General features: G+C 51.5%; 1 protein-coding gene across 1 annotated transcript; it reads right to left on the bottom strand.

Moving 5' to 3' along the window:
- Nucleotides 1–3,352: 3,352 nt before the first annotated feature.
- P2RX1 (purinergic receptor P2X 1) lies at nt 3,353–14,350 on the bottom strand. The gene is made up of 13 exons (XM_034068842.1): nt 14,009–14,350; nt 10,803–10,950; nt 10,485–10,556; nt 9,994–10,063; nt 9,078–9,174; nt 8,701–8,781; nt 7,020–7,161; nt 6,262–6,392; nt 5,521–5,611; nt 4,752–4,817; nt 4,502–4,594; nt 3,972–4,019; nt 3,353–3,692 (listed from the first exon to the last, which is right to left on the bottom strand). Exons 1-12 carry the CDS (start codon nt 14,143–14,145, stop codon nt 3,975–3,977), a joined length of 1,173 nt encoding a protein of 390 aa, XP_033924733.1. The 5' UTR covers nt 14,146–14,350; the 3' UTR covers nt 3,353–3,692; nt 3,972–3,974.
- Nucleotides 14,351–18,954: the final 4,604 nt, after the last annotated feature.

Below are 18,954 nucleotides of genomic sequence, written 5' to 3'. Positions count from 1 at the left end.
CTCCCAGTCAGAACCTGATGGTTTTTCCAGAGAACAACAATAAATCATGTGCCTCAGTTTCACTTTTCATAGTATACAGATGATTACACTACAGAGCAGCAATAACCAGTGCAAAAAGAGCCCCAAATGTCTCTGATGCTTAGACCATGGTGGCTATAACAACATTAAAAGAAGACTTTGGTATTTCTATTCAATAATGACCAGATGTAGTTGTTTGGAACCTGTTACTTCCCATGTGTTTTCTGGGTGCAGGCACCAGGAGGGTGTTTATTTAACCTTGAGTTACAGTCATGAGGGGGAGACCTGACATTTAATCAGGCATTTCACAAGGATATTTAGGTAAAAAAAGAGTTGAACCCATCATTTCTTCTAAGAACAGCTTGGGCTAAATCTCTTTCTGGTGCCATAAAGCTGAGCAGGGTCCATGCCTGGTACCAGTGGGCAGAACTCTGTTAACTGGAACGATCTTGATTCACCCCCGCTAAAAAGCCCATCATTTGACTGCAGTATTGCTATATTCAGAATCCATTTGGACACTTTTGGCTTTTACATTTCTAAAATAAGGCAATAAAGCAGTTGGAAATAGATCTTCACCAAAGAAATCAAAAGGAAACAGTGTGGTGTAATTAATGCAGAGCTGGCAGCAGTGAAAATGAGCTGTAACAACCATACTGTCACCAGGAGTGTGAGTGCTGGCTGAACTGCAGATGTCTAGTGCTCTACTGACAGAGACGGTCCTTTTACCACCCAGCACAATCTAGCCTGAGAATGCACGTTTGTGACAGAAGGAAATAAAAGCATCCTTAGTGTAGGGAGGACATAAATGTCAGTGTTTCACTGTGTGTCAGCCAGAGGATTTATCTGACTGAAAACATGCTTTCTCACATCAAAAGAGAAAGGGAATTAGTGCATCCAGAAAGGCAGGTGCTTTTTTTTTAGGGAAAAATCCAATAATGTCCTAAGTGGAGGACATGCTTAGAAATAAGAGGGACTCTGCTGTGCCACAGAAAGAACGAGTGGGCTTAGAGATAGTAGAGATCACACAGTGTTCTTCATTTTTATTTGCATTTTATAGTATCTGGAAGCCCCAGGTGGAAATCAGGGCCCCATTGTGATGGGAATTGTGCACAAACATAATGATTAAATGTTGCCAGCTCTGCAGAGGTTGAAATACAACTCCTTAACATCATCACTAACCAGCATAACTGCTGCCAAGTAAGTTTTTCTGCAATTGCTCTCCTGCAATATCTGTGCCATTTGATTTCTGTTGGAGTAACCATGCCTGAGGGATGAAAACCTGCTAACTGTCACAGATAACATCTCCTCAGAGGCAGAATCTGATCACCACATTTGCATACATGTTCAGCAACTATTTGCTTGTACCTTGGTTTTCCTTTCTGTGAAATGGGAGTCACACTGCATTCACGACTCACTCTTCATCTAACACCCATGACTGATGCAAGAGTCCTCTGTTAGACCCTGACAACATCACATACAAGGGTTTTTTGGTGGTGTTTGTAATGATAAGGAGATTGATTAGCTGGAGATTATATATTCTAATGGTTAGCTGGAGAATATATATTCTTTCTGTGTGTTTTCTGTCTGAAAGGACTGGAGGCATGTTTGATTTACTTAAGGTTCCCTTTCAAGTAGTATTTTTCTATTAGCTAAATAACTGTGTTAAAACCAAAATGCAATTAAACAAGGAGTTTAAAAAATAAGCACTAAATCAACCCAAGCCTCAATTGCCACAGTGTAAATAGGAAGCAATGCAGCAATTTTTAAAGCAATTTGGGGACTTTTAGGGATTCCAGAGGTTTTGAATAGGAACTACAGGGGATCATTTACAAGCAGCATTTTTCTTAATTTCCTATTCTGCCTTTTAATACTTCCTAGGAAAGAGTAGGGGCTTTTCATTATAAGCAGCTTGAAAGATTAAGCAGGCAGAAACAACCGCCTGCTCTACCTGCAGCCTTGCACTGGGTAAGCTATGACTGGAGACTTGACCCAGTTGAAGTGGATGCAAGAGGTTACCTGAACACTCTTGCTTCTCTGTCTAATCTTTAGCGGCTGAGTTTTCCCCAGGCTTGCCTGTGTAAAATGATCTTCCAGTCCCCTCTGCTGGTTGCAGCTTGCTGGAGAGCTGCACCATTACAATTGGCAGCGACTGTGCAGTGCTTCATCTCTGCGAGTGCTGCAGGAGAGCAGGGATGCCACCAGCCTCTGCCCTCGGTGCCCACTAAGATGGCACAGACTTCCCCAGAGACCAGGGGACTTATCCTCACCTTCATCAATGCATCTTTAATGTAAACACCTGGCACGTCTCTTACACATCACAAGAAAGGGTGAAACAGCCAAATGGATAGTCTTAAAGGAAACCCCTGCCTGTGAAAGCTGAGGTGTTCTGAGAGCAAATTATCTCCCCCTGGGGAATGTATGTCTTGAAATCCTTGTTGAGCTCATGACCAGATAGCATCTGGAACTGCCTGTGGCTTGTGCCATTGTGGCCCTACAAGCCCAGCATTGTTCATCCAACCCACAGGCTCATGCTCCCCACTGCAGCCAGCGGCGTTAGAGCCACAGGCAGAGCAATCCCTATGCCTTCTTCGCTGCCTTTCCCACAGCAGCTGAGATCTGGTTTTGAAGTGACCAAGGCAAAATTTCAGGGGAAGCAAACCAACATTCCGAGAGAGACTTCTTGGAAAGCCTGCGCTGATGCATCCGAGAGAACTGAACAGAGCCAGCACCACAGGACAGGGTCTGCTCATACCAGTGTGGAGCTTGGGTCCAACTGCACATGCTGAGTGATGCAAATCTTCCAGCAGAGAGGGGAAGCTGTGTTCTGGGGTGCAGAGACCTGGTTTGTGAGGCTAAGGCCAAGCAGGTCAGTTCTGGCCAGCTAACACTGACCACTGTGGGCAGCAGGAGATGGAGCTGGCTCAGGGGAGCAGTTCTCAAGGGCCGGCAGTGCGCCAGTGCTCTCCACCAGCCAGCCTGCCTGAGCAGGAAACCCAAGTGACAACACTGATAACAACCCCTGCTCGTGGCCAGAGGCCCAGGGGCCCTGCAGGGGAGGGCAGAGCCCAGGGGAGCCTGCACAGAAAGCCTCATGCTCCAGCCCAACTGATAGGATTGCCTTGCATGCACAACCTCCCCAGCGTGCCACAAAGCACTGCGTACCCCACACCCAGGGCAAGCATGGGCATTCAAAGGGATGTAGTAGAAAAACTAAAGGTTTATTTTCTTTAATAAAATACATCCTTACAAAATAACCGTGTTTTCTCCCATGCTGAGGGACTGGGAATGAATGATTCTTGCCTGCTCTCTTTCCTTCCCTTGGAGCTGTCCAAGCTGGGGAAGGAGAGAGGCAGTGATGCTCTCCCAGAGGCTTCAGGTGCAGGATGCCCTGCACGGCCCCAGCACACGAGGCAGGGTGCAGCAGGGCTGGTGGAGAGCCCTGAGGGTCCCATAGCTTAACCCACCCTGAGCATCGCAGTGTGTCCCACCAGAGGCAGGGTGCTGGGCCAGCCGGACCCTGCCCTAGCTGCAGGGTGCCATGTTCACTTGAGCTGGTGTCAGACACTGCTCCTGCTGGTCTTGGAGCTGATGCAGGGTGGTGACAGGGGATGATGACCATGGTTTAGGAGAGGAGAAGGAAGAAGAAGGTGCAGGTCTGTCAGTCAGTGTGGATTCTGCCAAGAGAGAAAGGTGCACAGTGATTTCTGGGCTCTTGTGCCCCTCTTCAAGCGATGCTGCCGTTGCAGATGTGATGTCAATCCCACATCTGCACAGTACTGCTCTCTGCTCTTTCCTGCTCTGGGAAGAGCAGCTGACTCCAGGTTAGACATCGCAGCCCACAGCTCAGATCTCCTCCATGCCTTCCCTGGAGCCCTGCTGCCTTCCCAGGAGCCTTGGGATAGCCCTAAGCCCCGTATGCTGTAAGCTAGCAGGGCTGGGGAAACACCACTCACCTCTCACTGTGCGTTGTCCAGCTCCTTTTCCTTCTTATGTGACTTTGACTGGGGGTTAAATGAGAGAAAACAGTGACTTCTTTACAGACCCACCCCTTTCTAATGACAGGAAAAATATTGAATAGCAGCTTCTAACCCCCAATGTATAAGCATGCTTTCAGGTGAATTTGAAAGGCCACAAAACATCCCTCAGTCACAAAGGTGTTCTCAAGAAGCAGAAGAGGGGATATTTTTCAGTTTACTAAAGCACTGACCTGCCCTTACTTCCTTTAAAGCAAAGCAAAGCAAGTGTTACCAGATATTGGAATATCTGTGCATAAAGAGGGAATAAAGCGGTTAACAGAGAATCACACACAGGAGATGTCTCCTCCTGGGGAGGACATTCAGGCATCCCAGTCTCTGTCAGTCCCACGAGCTCAGTATTCCCACTAGCTCAGGAAGGCACCTGGCTGCTCCTCAGTATGAATGTGGTGTCCTGCACACCTCCCCACTCACACACCCACAAAAGCCTCTGTAGGGCTGTTACTTACAGGCTCCGGTTCTGCGTATTTGAACTTCTTCTGCTTGTAATAGTCCCGTCCTTGCAGGAAATGCAGCAGGAGCAGGTCACAGAGGACAGAGGCCTTAAATTAAAGAGCAGTTAGGGATGGAGCTGCCCTCCCAGATCACTTGTGCCACCTTGTACTTCCAGCTTGTCCCAGTCTGCCCCACAAATGAAGGTCACTTCTGCTTCACAGGCAAGAAGAATAGTTTGAAAGGCTTGGAAATATCTGAACTTACCACTCCAAAAATACCAATTCCAGAGCCAATGGTGGTCATGGTCGGGATGATGTCAAATTTACCTGCCTGAACAAAACCAGAGAAAACAAGTAATATGTGACAGTCAGCCCAGGGGAAAAGGTAATAAAAGGGGTCCAGAGCTGTAGATGGGCTCCAGCTAAAGTGCCTTTGCAGCAGCCCAAACCATAACCACAGCACAGAAAGAGGAGCTAGGTAAGAGCTGGGTTTAAGTTCATAGGCCAAACAGAAAAATCTGGTAAATTGGTTTTAGGCTGACATAAATTGAAATTACTTTGCTTCCTATCTTATTTATCTATTTGTTTATACATTTATATGTATATATACTTACATACACACACAGAGAGACATATACACACTCCCCCTTTAAATATTCCCAGTGGAAAGGAACAAGAAAAGACTTTTCTTAAGAAAGAAAAAGACAAAAGAGAAAAAGGCAAATATTCAGCTTTTGGAGATATCAGAAAGTTTTTGAGTTTCCATAGTTTCCCCCAACCCATTATGATGCTTTCTGGAACCCCAAACCACAGCTCATAGATGTGACCTGTAAAATGGGCATCCTCTCTATGTTCCCTTCCCTGGTACTTCCCCAAGGCTGCTGTGATCAGGCCAGCACCCAAGTACACCACTCACGCAGGTTCTCCTGGCCCCATGACACCCAGGGCTGTGTTACAGAGCTGGTACCTTCCTGAGGATGTGGTACAGCCATCGCAGGGATCCAGGGATGAGCCCAGGGCCTGGCCATCCTTACCTTGCCATTCACCAGGATATCAAACCGGATCCCGAACACCTTGTAGAGGGTCCTCTTGTCCACCCCATTTTCCTTGTAGTATTTGGCATACCTGTCCAATTGAATGGTGAGCGTTAGTGGCCTGCCAGGTTGCCTAATAGCCCCCAGCAACCCAGCAGCATCACTGCCTCTGGAGCAGGACAAAGACCTGGGATGTGCTGTCACAGACTTGCTCCTGACCCTCTCCTTAACCCCTACAGGAGCTGGGCTGTTGGCACCTCTCCCTCTGTGCCTCAGTTTCCCTGCCTTCAAGTTGGAGGTCAAGCTTCTGCTTGTGCCGATACCCACTGACCCCAGGTGCTACGTGACAGCAGATATTAGTGCAGAACTAGTGGCAGCTCCACACAAAGCAGCAGTTAGGTCAGCAGCTCATGACTGAGGCTGAATGATTTAAAGTGTGGGGATATGCAAGATGACCCTGCACCATCTCCAGTCTTTCAAGGGGCTTCTCTAGAGCTCAGTGAGCAGGAGACTCTGGAAGTGGGAGGAGAGTTACAGAGAAAGGCAATGGGGTAATGTGGAGTCCAAGGGATGGGTTACCACTTTTCTCATGCCATTCTAAAAGGAACACCGCTGTCTGGCACTGCAAAGGTTGTGTTTGGAAGAGCAGTACCTGATCTTCCACTCTCCCTTGACTGCTCTGGCATCCTCAAAGATGTCAGTTCGGAATTCTGCCTGGAGGATTAACAGGGGTCTTCTTACCTGAAGTTGAAGCCTGGTGAAACGTTACTGTCATCATTGTAAAGGCCGTGGAACTGGTAAATGGGTTTGCAGTGCCGGATGGGCCAGTCAAGGTCACAGTTCCAGTCTATGGTGATGCCCACCACTCCACCCTGCAGCCAAGAGGGGAGTTACTACATTGCCCCTCCTTGGATCTGGCCCACATGGAGAAATGCTTTCCCTCTTCACAGGTGGCTTTTCTTGATGCTATGAGGTGCCCTGGCTCTCCATGGGAACATGGACCCCACCACTACCTAAGCCCTTCTGGCCAGCCTTGGCTTCGTGCCTTATTCATCACTCTGTGTGAAGGCACTTGCTCCTCTGCTAAATGTTGGATACGTAACTAAACTCATGCCCTCTTATTCCTGATCTGCACCCTGTCGCTGGGGAAAGGCAGCAGTCTGCAGTGTGCAATGACCACTGATGTCTGACCATGGTTTCCAAGCTCATTCGCATGGGATTTTGCCATGCAGCTCAGGTTATTCATTGCACAAATTAAACCAAACTCAACCCTGGATTTACTGCCAGCAAGTCAAATCCTGTCAATCTTACAGGGGAGTTTCCAAGAAAGGCTTAAATATTAGACCATGTTGAAGGAGATGCATAATCTTTAAGGGCTAATTCTGGTACTGCCTCATGGGTCCTTGAGGTCTTGAGCTGTCTCAAGAGCTTGGGGATGATTGCTCAGCCAGTGTCCCCCTTCCCATGTCAGCAAGAAGTATCACTTGAAATTGAAGCACCTTAACAGCCAGGAAGGTAAAATTCTGACCCGATTCCTTCACTACGTATCCCAGGTCAAACACGGGGCATAAGGAATCAGTGACTTTGTGGTAGGTGCATTTCTTCAGGTACTGCTTGGTAACACTCTCAACCAAGTTGCGCCTGGGAATAAAAAGAGAAGGAATCTGAATAACCCAGTAATTTGGGTGGGAAAGGATCTCTGAGGTCCCTGGTCCAACCTATAGCTACTATTGCAACCAACCTAAAGCCAGGTAATGTCAAAGGCCAGGACCTCCTCCCCAGCATACTCGTCAGACCCTTTTTCTCCAACCCTGCCTGGTTTCTCCCACCCCATCAGTAACTAATTTCCCCCAAAGCCTCCTCCTATGGAGGAAGTGATTCTGCACTATGTTCCTATGGAGCATCCCTGCACTACATTCCTATGGAGTGTTCCTGCACTATGTTCCTATGGAGGAACATTCCTGCAGATGGTTTCCACCTCTGCTTTGAGTGTGCTGCTTTGCCCGCTGCCCAAACCCAGCACATCTGCCTGTCCTCATCTCTTTTAGAAACCCCCTCTCTTATTCCTCAGCTTTGCAAACCCTCCCATGGCCTCTAGAATCTATCCCAGCTGCCTCTCCTGTTCATGTATCAGCTCATCCATGGGTTCTGCCAGGCAATGCTCCAAGCACCAACAGTTTTCAGCTGGGACAGCTCAGGCATAGTATATCCTGCAGCTTTCACGCTTAGCTGGGTTTCGCTGTCTCCTCCAGAAAGGGTGAACAGGAAAGGACAGTCCTTGCCTTCCACCCCATTCTGCTCTTTTGCTTTAAAATAACTTTCCTGTGACACTTCCCTGACCCAGATGGTTTTGTAAGACTTGTGCCTTGCTCAACCTCATCCCATCATTTATACTCAGTGCTCCAGTAGCAGCAGTGACCAAAGGCAGGAAGTTTTCCCTGTGACCCCAACCAGCTCCAGCTCAGTCCCTGCAAGCAGCAGCCAGCCCTGCTGTCCCCCCTTCCTAGGACCTGCTGTCCCCACCAAGTCCCCTCTCCCTCCTGCTCTTGCTCTGTTTGCCACCTCTCCTTGCTGCTGGTGGGGATCCCCTCTCCCAGACACTTCTTGGGGTGCAGTGTGGGGTCAGCTCAAGACTTTGCCAAACGTTAATGGTTGCCAGGGCATTTAACCTTGGCTGCAGCACAGGGATGTGGTCAGCTTAGAAAGGAATCCACTGTCTTCAGCACAAATAGCTCCTGTTCATTTGTTCCAAATCAGATCTCTGACTAGTGTCATCACAAATCCTCTTACACGCGTGCCTTTAGCTGGAAGGGGCCAACGCTTCCAGGCATTAACCCATTGCAGAAGCAGGCAGGAACTGGGATGTTAAGAGGGACCTCTGCTCATTTTTGGGCACCAAGCTTGTCTGGCTGCTCACATCCCACTGTGCCATGTAATATTTTACTGTTATCTTCAGGGAGAAAAAGGGAGAATCAAAAGGAAGGCTCAGAGAAACTATATTTTCATGTGCATCATGCAAGGGTAACTCAGGAGACATTGACTACAGAAACCTTTCCTGTAGCCACAGCTACCAGCTGAGGTGGGGCAGAAAGAGTAGTCCTGGGCTCACTGATGAGGGACAGCATCCTCTATGCCAAAACATCCCAATATACCCATGGTTTCTCCTAAACTTCTCCTTACCTGGACACCTTGAACTTGGGGAAGGTGATGCTGTTCTTGATGAACAAGGTGAACTTCTCTGCTTCTGACAACAGGGCAGGGCTGAAAAACACAAGTGTTGACCTGTGTCCATCACTCAGCTCTCTGGCCTGTAGGGAAAGCCCCATTTGGTGGGGATTCATCCAAACTGGAATGAGCAGGACCCAGAAAAACTGGTGATCTCATTCATCCCTTCCCTTTCTAAGTGAAACATCCCAACAAGGTTCAGGAAAGCCCCAAAGGAGGATGGAAGTGTCTGCTAGGAAACAACCCCATCTTGCTCTGCCCTATACCGAGTGCTGCTGGTGCAGCTCAGGAGGGACCAGGGTTCAAAATGGGGCAACAACATCATTCCTTACCTGGGAACATGGTCATCGACTTCAACAGGACACCAGCCAAAGATCTCACAGGTCTTCACAGAGACGTTGAAATGCACACACTTGCCTGTCATGAGCCCTGGGGGGAAGGAAGCTGCTCACACCCCTGGATGCTGGGAAATCCCAGCCTCACACCGGGATGGGTGGGAGGTGGTCAGAGCTTCAGCCCTGCCATGGACACCCAAGGCACAAAATAGCCAGCACTTTGGTGCCTATCTATGAAAAGGGTAATGAATTGTGGTCTTTCAGCTAGGGCAGTGGGTTCCCATGCACTGTTGTACAAGGGAGCAAAATACACCTCAGAAAATGCCAAGGGGTACCAGTCTGGGGGAAATGGGTTAGTCTGGATTCACCTTCTGCTGGCAGAGCTTTTTGCAGCTCCGATGGCTTTCAGAAGAGGAATTACAGAATCGTTAGGGTCGGAAAGCAAAACTCACCCAGTTCCAAACCCCTGCCATGGGCAGGGACACCTCACCCCAGACCACGTTGCCCAAGGTTCTGTCCAACCTGGCCTTGAACACTTCCAGGGATGGAGCATTTACCACTTCTTTGGACACCCTGTGCCAGCGCCTCACTGCCCTCACAGTAAAGAACTTGTTCCTTATCTCCAGCCCAAACTTCCCCTGTTTCAGTTTGAACCCATCACCCCTTATCCCATCGCTATAGCTCCTGGTGAAGAGCCCCTCTCCAGCATCCCTATAGGCCCCCTTCAGACACTGGGATGCTGCTATGAGGTCTCCACACAGCTTCTCTTCCCCAGGCTGAACAGCCCCAACATTCTCAGCCTGGCTCTATACGGCAGCTCCTCTTCCCAAACCCCATTAGCTGATGGTCCCAAGCCTGTACCCCAGCACACCCCAGCCTTGCTGGTGCCAGGCTCCGTGGCCTCGTGCCGTACCTTGTCCCTGGCGGCTGTATTTGCCTTTGGTGCAGTCGCTGTCCCTTGTGCAGAGCCCAGCATCCGGCAGCTGTTTGGGGAAAGCAACCACCCCTCAGCATCACACCTGTGGTTTTGGCCCCTGGTCCCTCCTGCCTCTCCAGGCAGTGTTTTCCTTGTAGGCAATGCTGCTCTGCTGCAGCTGGAGCCTCATCCATACACCACTTCCCAAACAGGGATGAGCAGGAAAAAGGGGGGATTTCTTTTTTAAGCTCCAGGCAGATGCTCTTGTTTAAGCCTCGAGTCTGCTCTGCTTGATCATCATAATGAGAAGAAAACTTAAAGGGATGCTGCCTGGTTTTCAGCAGAACAAAAGCATTCATGTAACAGTTCCAAATCAGGAAGGGTATTGTGGAGCCAGGCTCAATGTCAGAACTGCTTCCCCAGTGCCATCACCACAACCCCCCCACATCACAGAAGCTGAGGCCACCGAAGGGAGCTGTGGTGTTTACCTCTGGGCAGGTTCCTTGTTTCTGTCCGGGGGTGATAATGAAGTTGGTCATCACCACGAATGAGTTGTCCCCCTGTGGAGACACAGCCAACGAGCTCACAGCCAGCACAGTGACGGGTCCCAAGGACCAAATGCCCCCAGGGGTGATGTGTTGGCAGAGGTTTGTGGCAGGAGCAGCCAGGTTCCCACCACAGGGATGCTATATCATGGTTAGCCCAATGGAAAGCCTACACTGAGGAGCCCATCTGCACCCCAGCACATAAAGAAAAGCAGCTGTGGGGACAAAAGCAAGCCCCCCATAACCTCCCATCATCCTTACCTGGGGTGGGAAGACATAATCCACTACATCCCAGATGTGAGGGCCCATGACACTCTCGTTGGTCAGCGTCAGGCCTTTCAGCTTCACTGAGACTGAGCTGACAATGCTGTCCTGAGACTGGTAGCCCTTCTCGTAGAGGAAAACCCACCTGGACAGGGAAAGGTGGCAGGATGAGCATGGCCACTGGTGCTTGACCACAGGAGCCCCAAGTCCCAGCACATCCCTGTGGATTAGAGCTGCTTCTACCAAGTCTCACCAACTATTTGCCCACTTCCCTCCAGCTGGATGAGTGATGTGATGCTGAGCTCTCCCACCCTTTGCCCTAGGCATGCAGGAGCTGCAGGACCTGACTTCCCCAGTGGGATGGTTTATTCTGAGTACTGGATACGTTTGTGGCTGAGGGCGTGTGAAGGCTGGTGGAGCAGCGTGGCCATCAGCCATTTGGGATTAAAGCCTGTGGTGGGTTTGGAGGTTGCTGAGCTCAGCAGCCTGGACCCTCCTGATCCATTTCATAGGCACTCTCCAAAAATCAGTGCTCCAGGGCCAAGGCAGGGGTAAGTCAGGATACAGCTCACATCCCGGGCCACTGATCCCCATACAACAGAGGGAACCATGGAGTGCAAGAGTGCTGCAGGAGCAGGGCTGGGGACACTGCTGTGGCCAGCACAGGGCTCTCCCTGTGTTTCCCAACCCATCATGAAGCCATTAGGGCAGGCTCCTGACATTATTTAACCTATGGCATAAACAAGCTGCTGCTGGATTAACTCTGACTCAGGGAGACTATAAACATGGGCAAGCAACCATTACGGAGAGTGCTCCCGGCACTAAAAAAGGAGTGATCTGGTTTTTGTCCCATCACCACGGGCATCGGTCCCACTGCCCATGGGACAGCCCATGGTGCCAGCCCCCTGTCCTAGGGCACCCGAGCAATGGGCATGGAGGAAAATAACCTCAGGTGATGTCCAGAAGTCTGCCCTATGAGTGCTGGATGTTACGGGGACCTCCTAGTGATGGTGGGTTTTGGCTTGCAACCCCATTGGCATCCCAAGACAGGGGGCAAAGGGACCTCAGGAGCTGCATCTGCCCCAGTAGCTGGGGATGGGAGCAGAAATTCAGCACTGCTGCCACCCCAGCTGGGACCCGCAGCTCCAATGTCCTCCTCTGCCAAGGCAGTATCATACTGGGTGATACTGGTTACACTGGGCAACTTCCCTGATGCCCTCGGGGCTGTGAGCTGGGCAGCACCATGGTGGAGTGCTTCCCTAAATCTGCTTCCTCTCCTCTGCCACTGCCACCTCATCCTACCCTGGCAGAGGTGGGCACACAGAGCTGGGCACCGCACTGCAGCACAGCCTCCCCATGGCAGGGCAGGATGCAGCACACCCCAGCTGTGGTTACAGCAAACAAGGTGTCATTTCCCCATCGTGCTGGAAATGCCACATCCAGCCCTGCCCACACACTAAAAGTCCCCTCGTGTCACCCCTGCTGTGGCAGTGACCAAGTTCTCTTCCTTCACTGGCCCCATCCTGTAGCTCAGCCCACAGCCTCCTTGCGTGTGAGGTTTTCATGCAACCAAAGCTAGAAAGTGACATCCAGCCCAGCAGCGAGGCCACCTTATCTCAGCCTGTCAGCAGAAACAAGAGCTGCTCCCTGAGGATAACACCAGGTTCCAGCAGGATCAGCCCCATGTCCCTCCTCTGCACTGATGGCACTGCCACCCATCCCTCCAGCACAGCCATTGGCATGCATCCCTGCCAGCATCCCCTTCCAAGGGGTCCAGAGCTGGGGGAAGTGTAAATAAATCAGTATCTGATTGCAAAGATGAAATCTCCAGCATGGTGGTTCAGTGCAGGCAGGGAACCAGAGCAGGGCTTTGAGCAGTGAGGGGTTGCCAATGGCTGGTGGGGCTGTGGGCAGACAGACACACAGACAGCTCCTTGCTAGCGGAGCCAGACCCCCCCATTACAGCAGCTTTATGCCAACCTCCTCTGTCCCTGGCTGCCACCCCCAGGCTGGTTCCCTTTCTCCTCTCTCCTGTCTCTTTTCAGTTGGGTTGCTTAAGCTGCATTTCCTTGGGAAGTTGTGCTTTGAGTAACAGTCTCTGCTGGTTCCCCACCCGCAGGAGCAGCTCCCCTGGCCAGGTTTGCTCCCAGTAACACCAGTCTGGGCCAGTGCAAAACCCTTTACAATGGAACATCCTTGAGACATTGGCTCGGCAGCAGTTTAGGGTGAGGATTATCCTTGTGAGTCAAAGCACTGGTGAGCAGGGTCAGAGCGACACAGAAGTCCTGCAGTGGGAAGGTTTCCCCCTTTCCAGGGGATCTGTACTGAAAGCAGGAATGGGCACCCCTACTCCCTATAGCTACCTACTTACACTGAGCCCTGGGAGCTGCTGCCTCTCCTCTGGGCTAGCTAGGTACCCACCACCTTAAAATACCCAATTTGACCAGTTCACAGCCTCCTGCGGTGGGGCCCTTCCTGATGGAAGGGTAGTGAGCCCACAGCAGCTGTGGAGGCACAGCAAAGACTGTTAGGAACCACAGCACAGTGCATTGCCCAACGCTGAGGGCACAGGGACCACATTGCGGGGCAGGAGCATCAGCCCCATGGCACCGAGGACACACATCCCCGCAGGGCTCTGAGCCTGTCCGCTCCGCTCTGCCTGCTTTAAGCATTGCACCGTGGCCGCTCTCGGAGCTGCCTCCCACAAGCAAACCAGCCCACGCATGTGGAGCAAGGCTCCATCCCGGCCGCAGCCGCTGTGCTGGCCCTGCCTCCCCAGCAGGCAGATTTATGGTGCTGTCTGCAGCCGCTCGGGTCTCACAAATCACTGCCCTGGCCCCAGCGGCCTCTCACTTCACAGCGATGGAAATAAACCCAACAACAGATTCCCAGGCCCCTGCCCAGCAGCCCGAGCCGGTTTGGATGTGCCTCAGCGAGACGGGGCCCCGGAGTGCGGAGCAAGGCTGGGAACGGATTGAACCTCCAGCCTGCACATGCAGCAGCTTCTGGAGAGCATGTGGGGACCAAGCATCCATCTGGTGGGACATTGGGCTGTGCAGGAGTGACTGCGGCCAGAGGGATGTGTTGCCATCAGTAGCAACTCCCCCCTGCATTGGGCTAGAGGGGATAGAGGAGCCTCTTTGTTGCTTTTTAACCCGGTAGCAAAGCATTAAGTTGGGGGAAAGCAGACACGGGAGCCTTACCCGATGATGTACGCCAGGACGATGAGCTGGATCAGCCGGAAGGTCAGTCCCACCTTCTTGTTCCTCACCAGCACCATCCGGGGGGTGTCATACTCAAAGAGGAAGGAGGACAACTTCTCCATGCACTTCTGCCCCATGGTTGTGCCAGGGCTGTGCTGCAGCCTCGTGCCAGCCCCACTGTTCACCGTGCTGTGGGGCAGGCAGTGCCTGCTGCCACTGGAACAACTGTGCTTGCAGGCAGGAGGGAAAAGGCAGCAGATAAAATGCTATCTGCGTTGCTCTGTGCACATCGGGGCTGTCGGGTTTCCTCCTCTGCGCAGGGATGGGGTTTCCTCTTCCTATAAGCTCTGGGCTGGGTGCCCTACATGGCCTGGGGGTGGGACAGGGTGCGGGAGGGTGCAGGGCCACCACATGCCACAGGGACAGAGCTATCTGCCCATGGGCGATGCGCCCTCATCCTAGCAGGGTCCCTCCCTGGGGATGGAGGGGCTGCAGGGAGGGCTTGAAGCGAGCAGGGACCACAGGGCACCCATGGGATGGTGGAGATGGAAGAGAACCTGAGAGAAGGTATCACCTTTCCTGCCCCAGCAGCCACCTCAGGCTGTGGGTCTCCTGTTTATGTCCCTAACCCATGTGTCCCTCTGTCCCCCAAAGGCTGCCCCAGTAAAAGGGTTGGGAAAGAGGAGGGAGTGGGCACAGAGGCCCCAGCCCAGCAATGCGGAGCCAAAGCCCCTTCCCGCAGTGAGGCTCCCTGGCTGGGGCTTGGCTGGATCCCAGGGGCTGGGCTGGGCACGTTTGGAAGCATTTTCAGTATTCCCAGTATTTCCTGAGCCGTGAGCGGGGCCGGGTCAGAGCGAGAGATGCTCAGCAGGGCAGTGCAGGCACTGCTTCAAGGGGTATCACTGGGAAAGGAGCTGGGTTTCTGTGTGCCAGACTGAAATGTGGGGAGCAACATCATTGCAGTGGGAAGCTTTGGGGAGGGGGAGAGGGGGTGTTGACCCACAGAGGCTGTGGATGTGGGATCCCCTAGAGGCACTGCATCCTGCATCCCACTGGGCAGCCCCACAGGGGTGTGCTCTTTGCTGGGGAGCACTGTGCTGAGGAGGGCTGTTTCTGGAGGAAACAGAGGATGTTTTGCCCCAAAAGCCCAGAGCCCAGAAGCTTCAGCACTCCCCAGAAGAACAAGACCCCAACACATGAGTCCCAGTTCATCTGCTGCTTCCCGTGACTTCGAAGGGTGCACTGGTGTCTGCAGCCACCGAGACTGGGACAAGGTCCCTCTCTGCAGGGGGAAATGTTATTGGAAATATGGAGAAGTTTAACCTGCTGGGATAAATGTCCCTTCTGGAACATTTAACATCATCACCTCCCATGTTCAATTGCCCATCATTGAGCATCATATTGACCTTTCAACTCAGTATTTTACGGACTTGACAACCACAAAATGAGTGGAACAAATTGATTACCTTTGCTGGGCAAGAGGGAAAACAGGGGAGAAAACTGATGAACCATTTATCTGAGTCTTTTGGGTGTACCATGAAGCTTGGGAATCAAAATCAGATGCTCCCACTTGCAAGTGATGTGACATCCCAATGCCCCAGGCCTCAGCAACGTGGAAAGCTGTCAAAAGGGGAGCCAAAGGCAAATATGAAATGCTGATGCTAATCATATAAGATTGAAGGCTGATACTGCTATTGAGCAGAGCAGACAAACCTTATAAGCTTAGATATCTGTCAGGAGAGAAGCAAATAACTTACTGTATGAAACGAGGCCTTTTAGGGAAGGCTGCTCACCCTTGCCAAAGCCATGGGGATAATGAAAATAGGACAGCTAAATTTAACAGCAAAATGACTTGTAAAAGAGTCACTTCTAACCTTCACTCTGGTACTTGGAGTCAATAAAATGGTTATAGCATGGATTTAGCTAAAATACTTTCCATTGGGAGATAATATGCATCTCCCATTATAGTATCTTTTGGAGCCACGTTGCAGCTGGTGAGTGGGGCCAGACCCCACAGATGTGTCCGTGGTGATGTGGGGAGCACCCACAGGGCCTAGGTCTTCTCTTGGGCTGCTATTAGCACCTAACATGGGCACTCTCTTGGACACAGCACCCAAATGTTGAGGAAAAATCATAGTGGCTTCACATGCCACCGTATGGTAGCAGTAACCACATGCTACCATGGTGTTACTGTGGGGAACTGCTCTGCTTGGGCTCTTAAACTGTGACATTACCTGCCAGGAGATGCTGAGTTCCTGGGGGTGTGATGCTGCTGCAGCGCAGGCACTGGGCTGTCCTGATGCCAGCTCTTTCTGTTTGCAATCACCTGCAGTGATAATAAATATATTATTGCATGAAGAATAGAAAGAGAATTAGTGGAAAGATGCTTTTATCAGCATTTTTATACTGTGTCAGGTGCAACCCCTGCACAGCAACTGTGACCCTGGGGCTGCTGGGTTCCTGCAGGTACAAGCTTGTAGGATGCTGTCGATACACCCACAGTCATTTCCTCTGAACAACTTCACACCTCTTGGTCACTTCCAAGCCCCCTGTGGGTGCGCTCAGTGCAAACACTGAGGATGCTGCTGGAGGAGCAGCAGCAGCAGCAGCAGCTTGAGCTCGGCTGCAGCAGGTGCTGGGCACAGACAGTGCTGAGCTGGGCTGAGCCCCAGCAGCATACAGATGGGTGGGAGTGGGATAACACTGGGGCACAGAGGGCAAAACCAGGTAGAGATAAAGGAAATCAGCCCATCTTGCTCTGCTGCCTATGGGAAAGTGGAAGCAGCAACAGCAAATGAGGCCCTAAAGCCTCTGTGTTAGTGTCCAGGGTTGCAAAGCCCCAGGACCTGTTTGCCCAAATGCTCTCCCAAGTCAGCTGGCACTGCCTGGTCCCCAGCACCGGGTTGGCCTCATCCAGCATCTCCTTTAGCTCCAGCTGGGTCAGACCCAAGGGCATCAAGGGCTGGTGACCCACCGAGGGTGTCCTCGGCAGTGCTACGCAGGGTTAGTGCAGGACTCCATCCATGGCTGCAAAAGCAGCTCCTCCCCCTGCCCCTTCCACAAACTCAACCTCTGCTTGGGGCTGTCAAGAGAAAAATGCAAAAAATGGCGTTTTTAAATGAGGAAATGTGAGGGCATCGTTGCTGGGACACAGACCCAGAGGATGGAGGGGCACAAAGAGCATGGTCTGAAAGCCTCTGCTCGGGGCTTGAGCCCTCCCGCAGCCAGGAAAGTGAAGCTGTGGTAGGTATAAAAGCTCCCAGGTCTTTCCAAGCTCTCAGAGATGGCTCCAAAACCTCCCTGGGGGAGGGGGAAGTTACAACTATAATGGATGGAGCTCATTACACAACCCAGACTCATGCTTGGCAGCTTCCAGCACCGAGCTCTGAATTTCAGCACAAAAATGTGCAGCACGCTGTAAAGCTGTGGATGGGAGGAATACCATGGTGGCAAGGAGACTTAAAACACGAGGATGGGTGTGAAGGGGACCTGCTGTGGTTGAGGTTGCCAAAAAGGAGCCCCTGACAGTTATGTAGCTCTTTGGCCACCACAGTCCCCATAAACCAAAGGAGATGCTCACACTGCTCCGCTGGCGATGGGGAGTGTGGAAAAACATTGGCAGATGAGAGCAAGCAAGGTCCTACAAAACAGCATGTTCAGTGTTCTTTCCAATTTTAACTTGTCCTTGACCTCCCTTCGCTCCTTCCCAGCAGCGCTGGCTCCGCTCTGTGCCCGGCGCAGGCAGATGCTTTTGGTGGTACTCACCCCACAGCAGCAGCATTTCCATCCCTTGTTGCTGCAGCAACACGTCACCCTGGAAATACATCGGCTGTGGTTTAGCCAACGCCAAAGCAAACACATGAACCCGCGAGGATGGGGCTGCCCATTGCATCTCCTGGGAGGATGGCAGGCGCATGCTGTGGGGCAGCTGAACAGTGCCAAGGGGTACAGGGAGCACTGGGATGGGGTTTGGGGGGTAAAACCTGTTTTCTGAATGCATAGGCCCAGTGGTGATGGTGCCCAGTGGTCCAGGGAGCAATGAACCATCAGATGGGGAATGTGGAGGGGTTTTTACCTTCACTGCTATGTGCTGAGACAGCGCTGCATCTTCAGGAGCGGCTGGTAGAGGATCACCACTGCCATGGCTGCGGTAACCATCATGCAGAAGCACTGGATCCCAGCTCAAGAGGAGGCCAAGCAATGGCCTTTAACCAATATTCAAACTTGTCCTGGTGTCCCACATCCCTTTTTGTAACCCCCTTTGGGTTACAAAGGTTTTGGGCTACCCTATGCAGCACCCTTCTCCTGCTTGTACCATTGGGAAGGGGCACACAGGGCTACCTCCTAGCAAAAGCACACCATGAGCATACGTTGCCATGAACCCAGATTTGCTCCAAAACACAACCTGATGTTGCATCAGGATTTTCCACTCGAAACGTGACCATGGGTGATGTGGAGATGGAAACACACAGGCTGAAGGCGCAGTGCCACCCCCAGAGGAGGCCAAGTTATTTAATTATTACTTATTTCATAATTAATTCTTATGGAGGTCATTGCAGGGCTTACTTAAACCTCTCTCAGCTGGGGGAGATAAGGTGAGGACTATTCTGGATCCAGTCAAAATTAGCACTGTTATTTGTATTCTTGTGCCCTGAGAGCAAATTAGCTGGTACTTTAAAGAATTCCCAACAGTCATATCATGCCACTCCTTCCATTTCGCCTTTGTCCCATGCCAGAGACAAGCTCAGCTCCATTTCTAGTTTGGCTGCTCTGAAAAGCCACAAGAAATCCTGTTCTGGTGAGCACAACTCCTTTTAGGGCTGAAGAATGCCCTCAGGCACTCCCATACAGCTCCATGGGCTCCCAAACGTCCCCCGAATCGGCCACAAAGAGTAAGAAAGGCAAAACCCAAATAATTCATAAAGCAACAAAGGAAACCCAACATA

This window comes from Melopsittacus undulatus, chromosome 13, assembly GCF_012275295.1.
Source record: "Melopsittacus undulatus isolate bMelUnd1 chromosome 13, bMelUnd1.mat.Z, whole genome shotgun sequence".
Classification (NCBI taxonomy): domain Eukaryota; kingdom Metazoa; phylum Chordata; class Aves; order Psittaciformes; family Psittaculidae; genus Melopsittacus; species Melopsittacus undulatus.
This window is presented reverse-complemented; position numbering and strand designations above follow the sequence as displayed.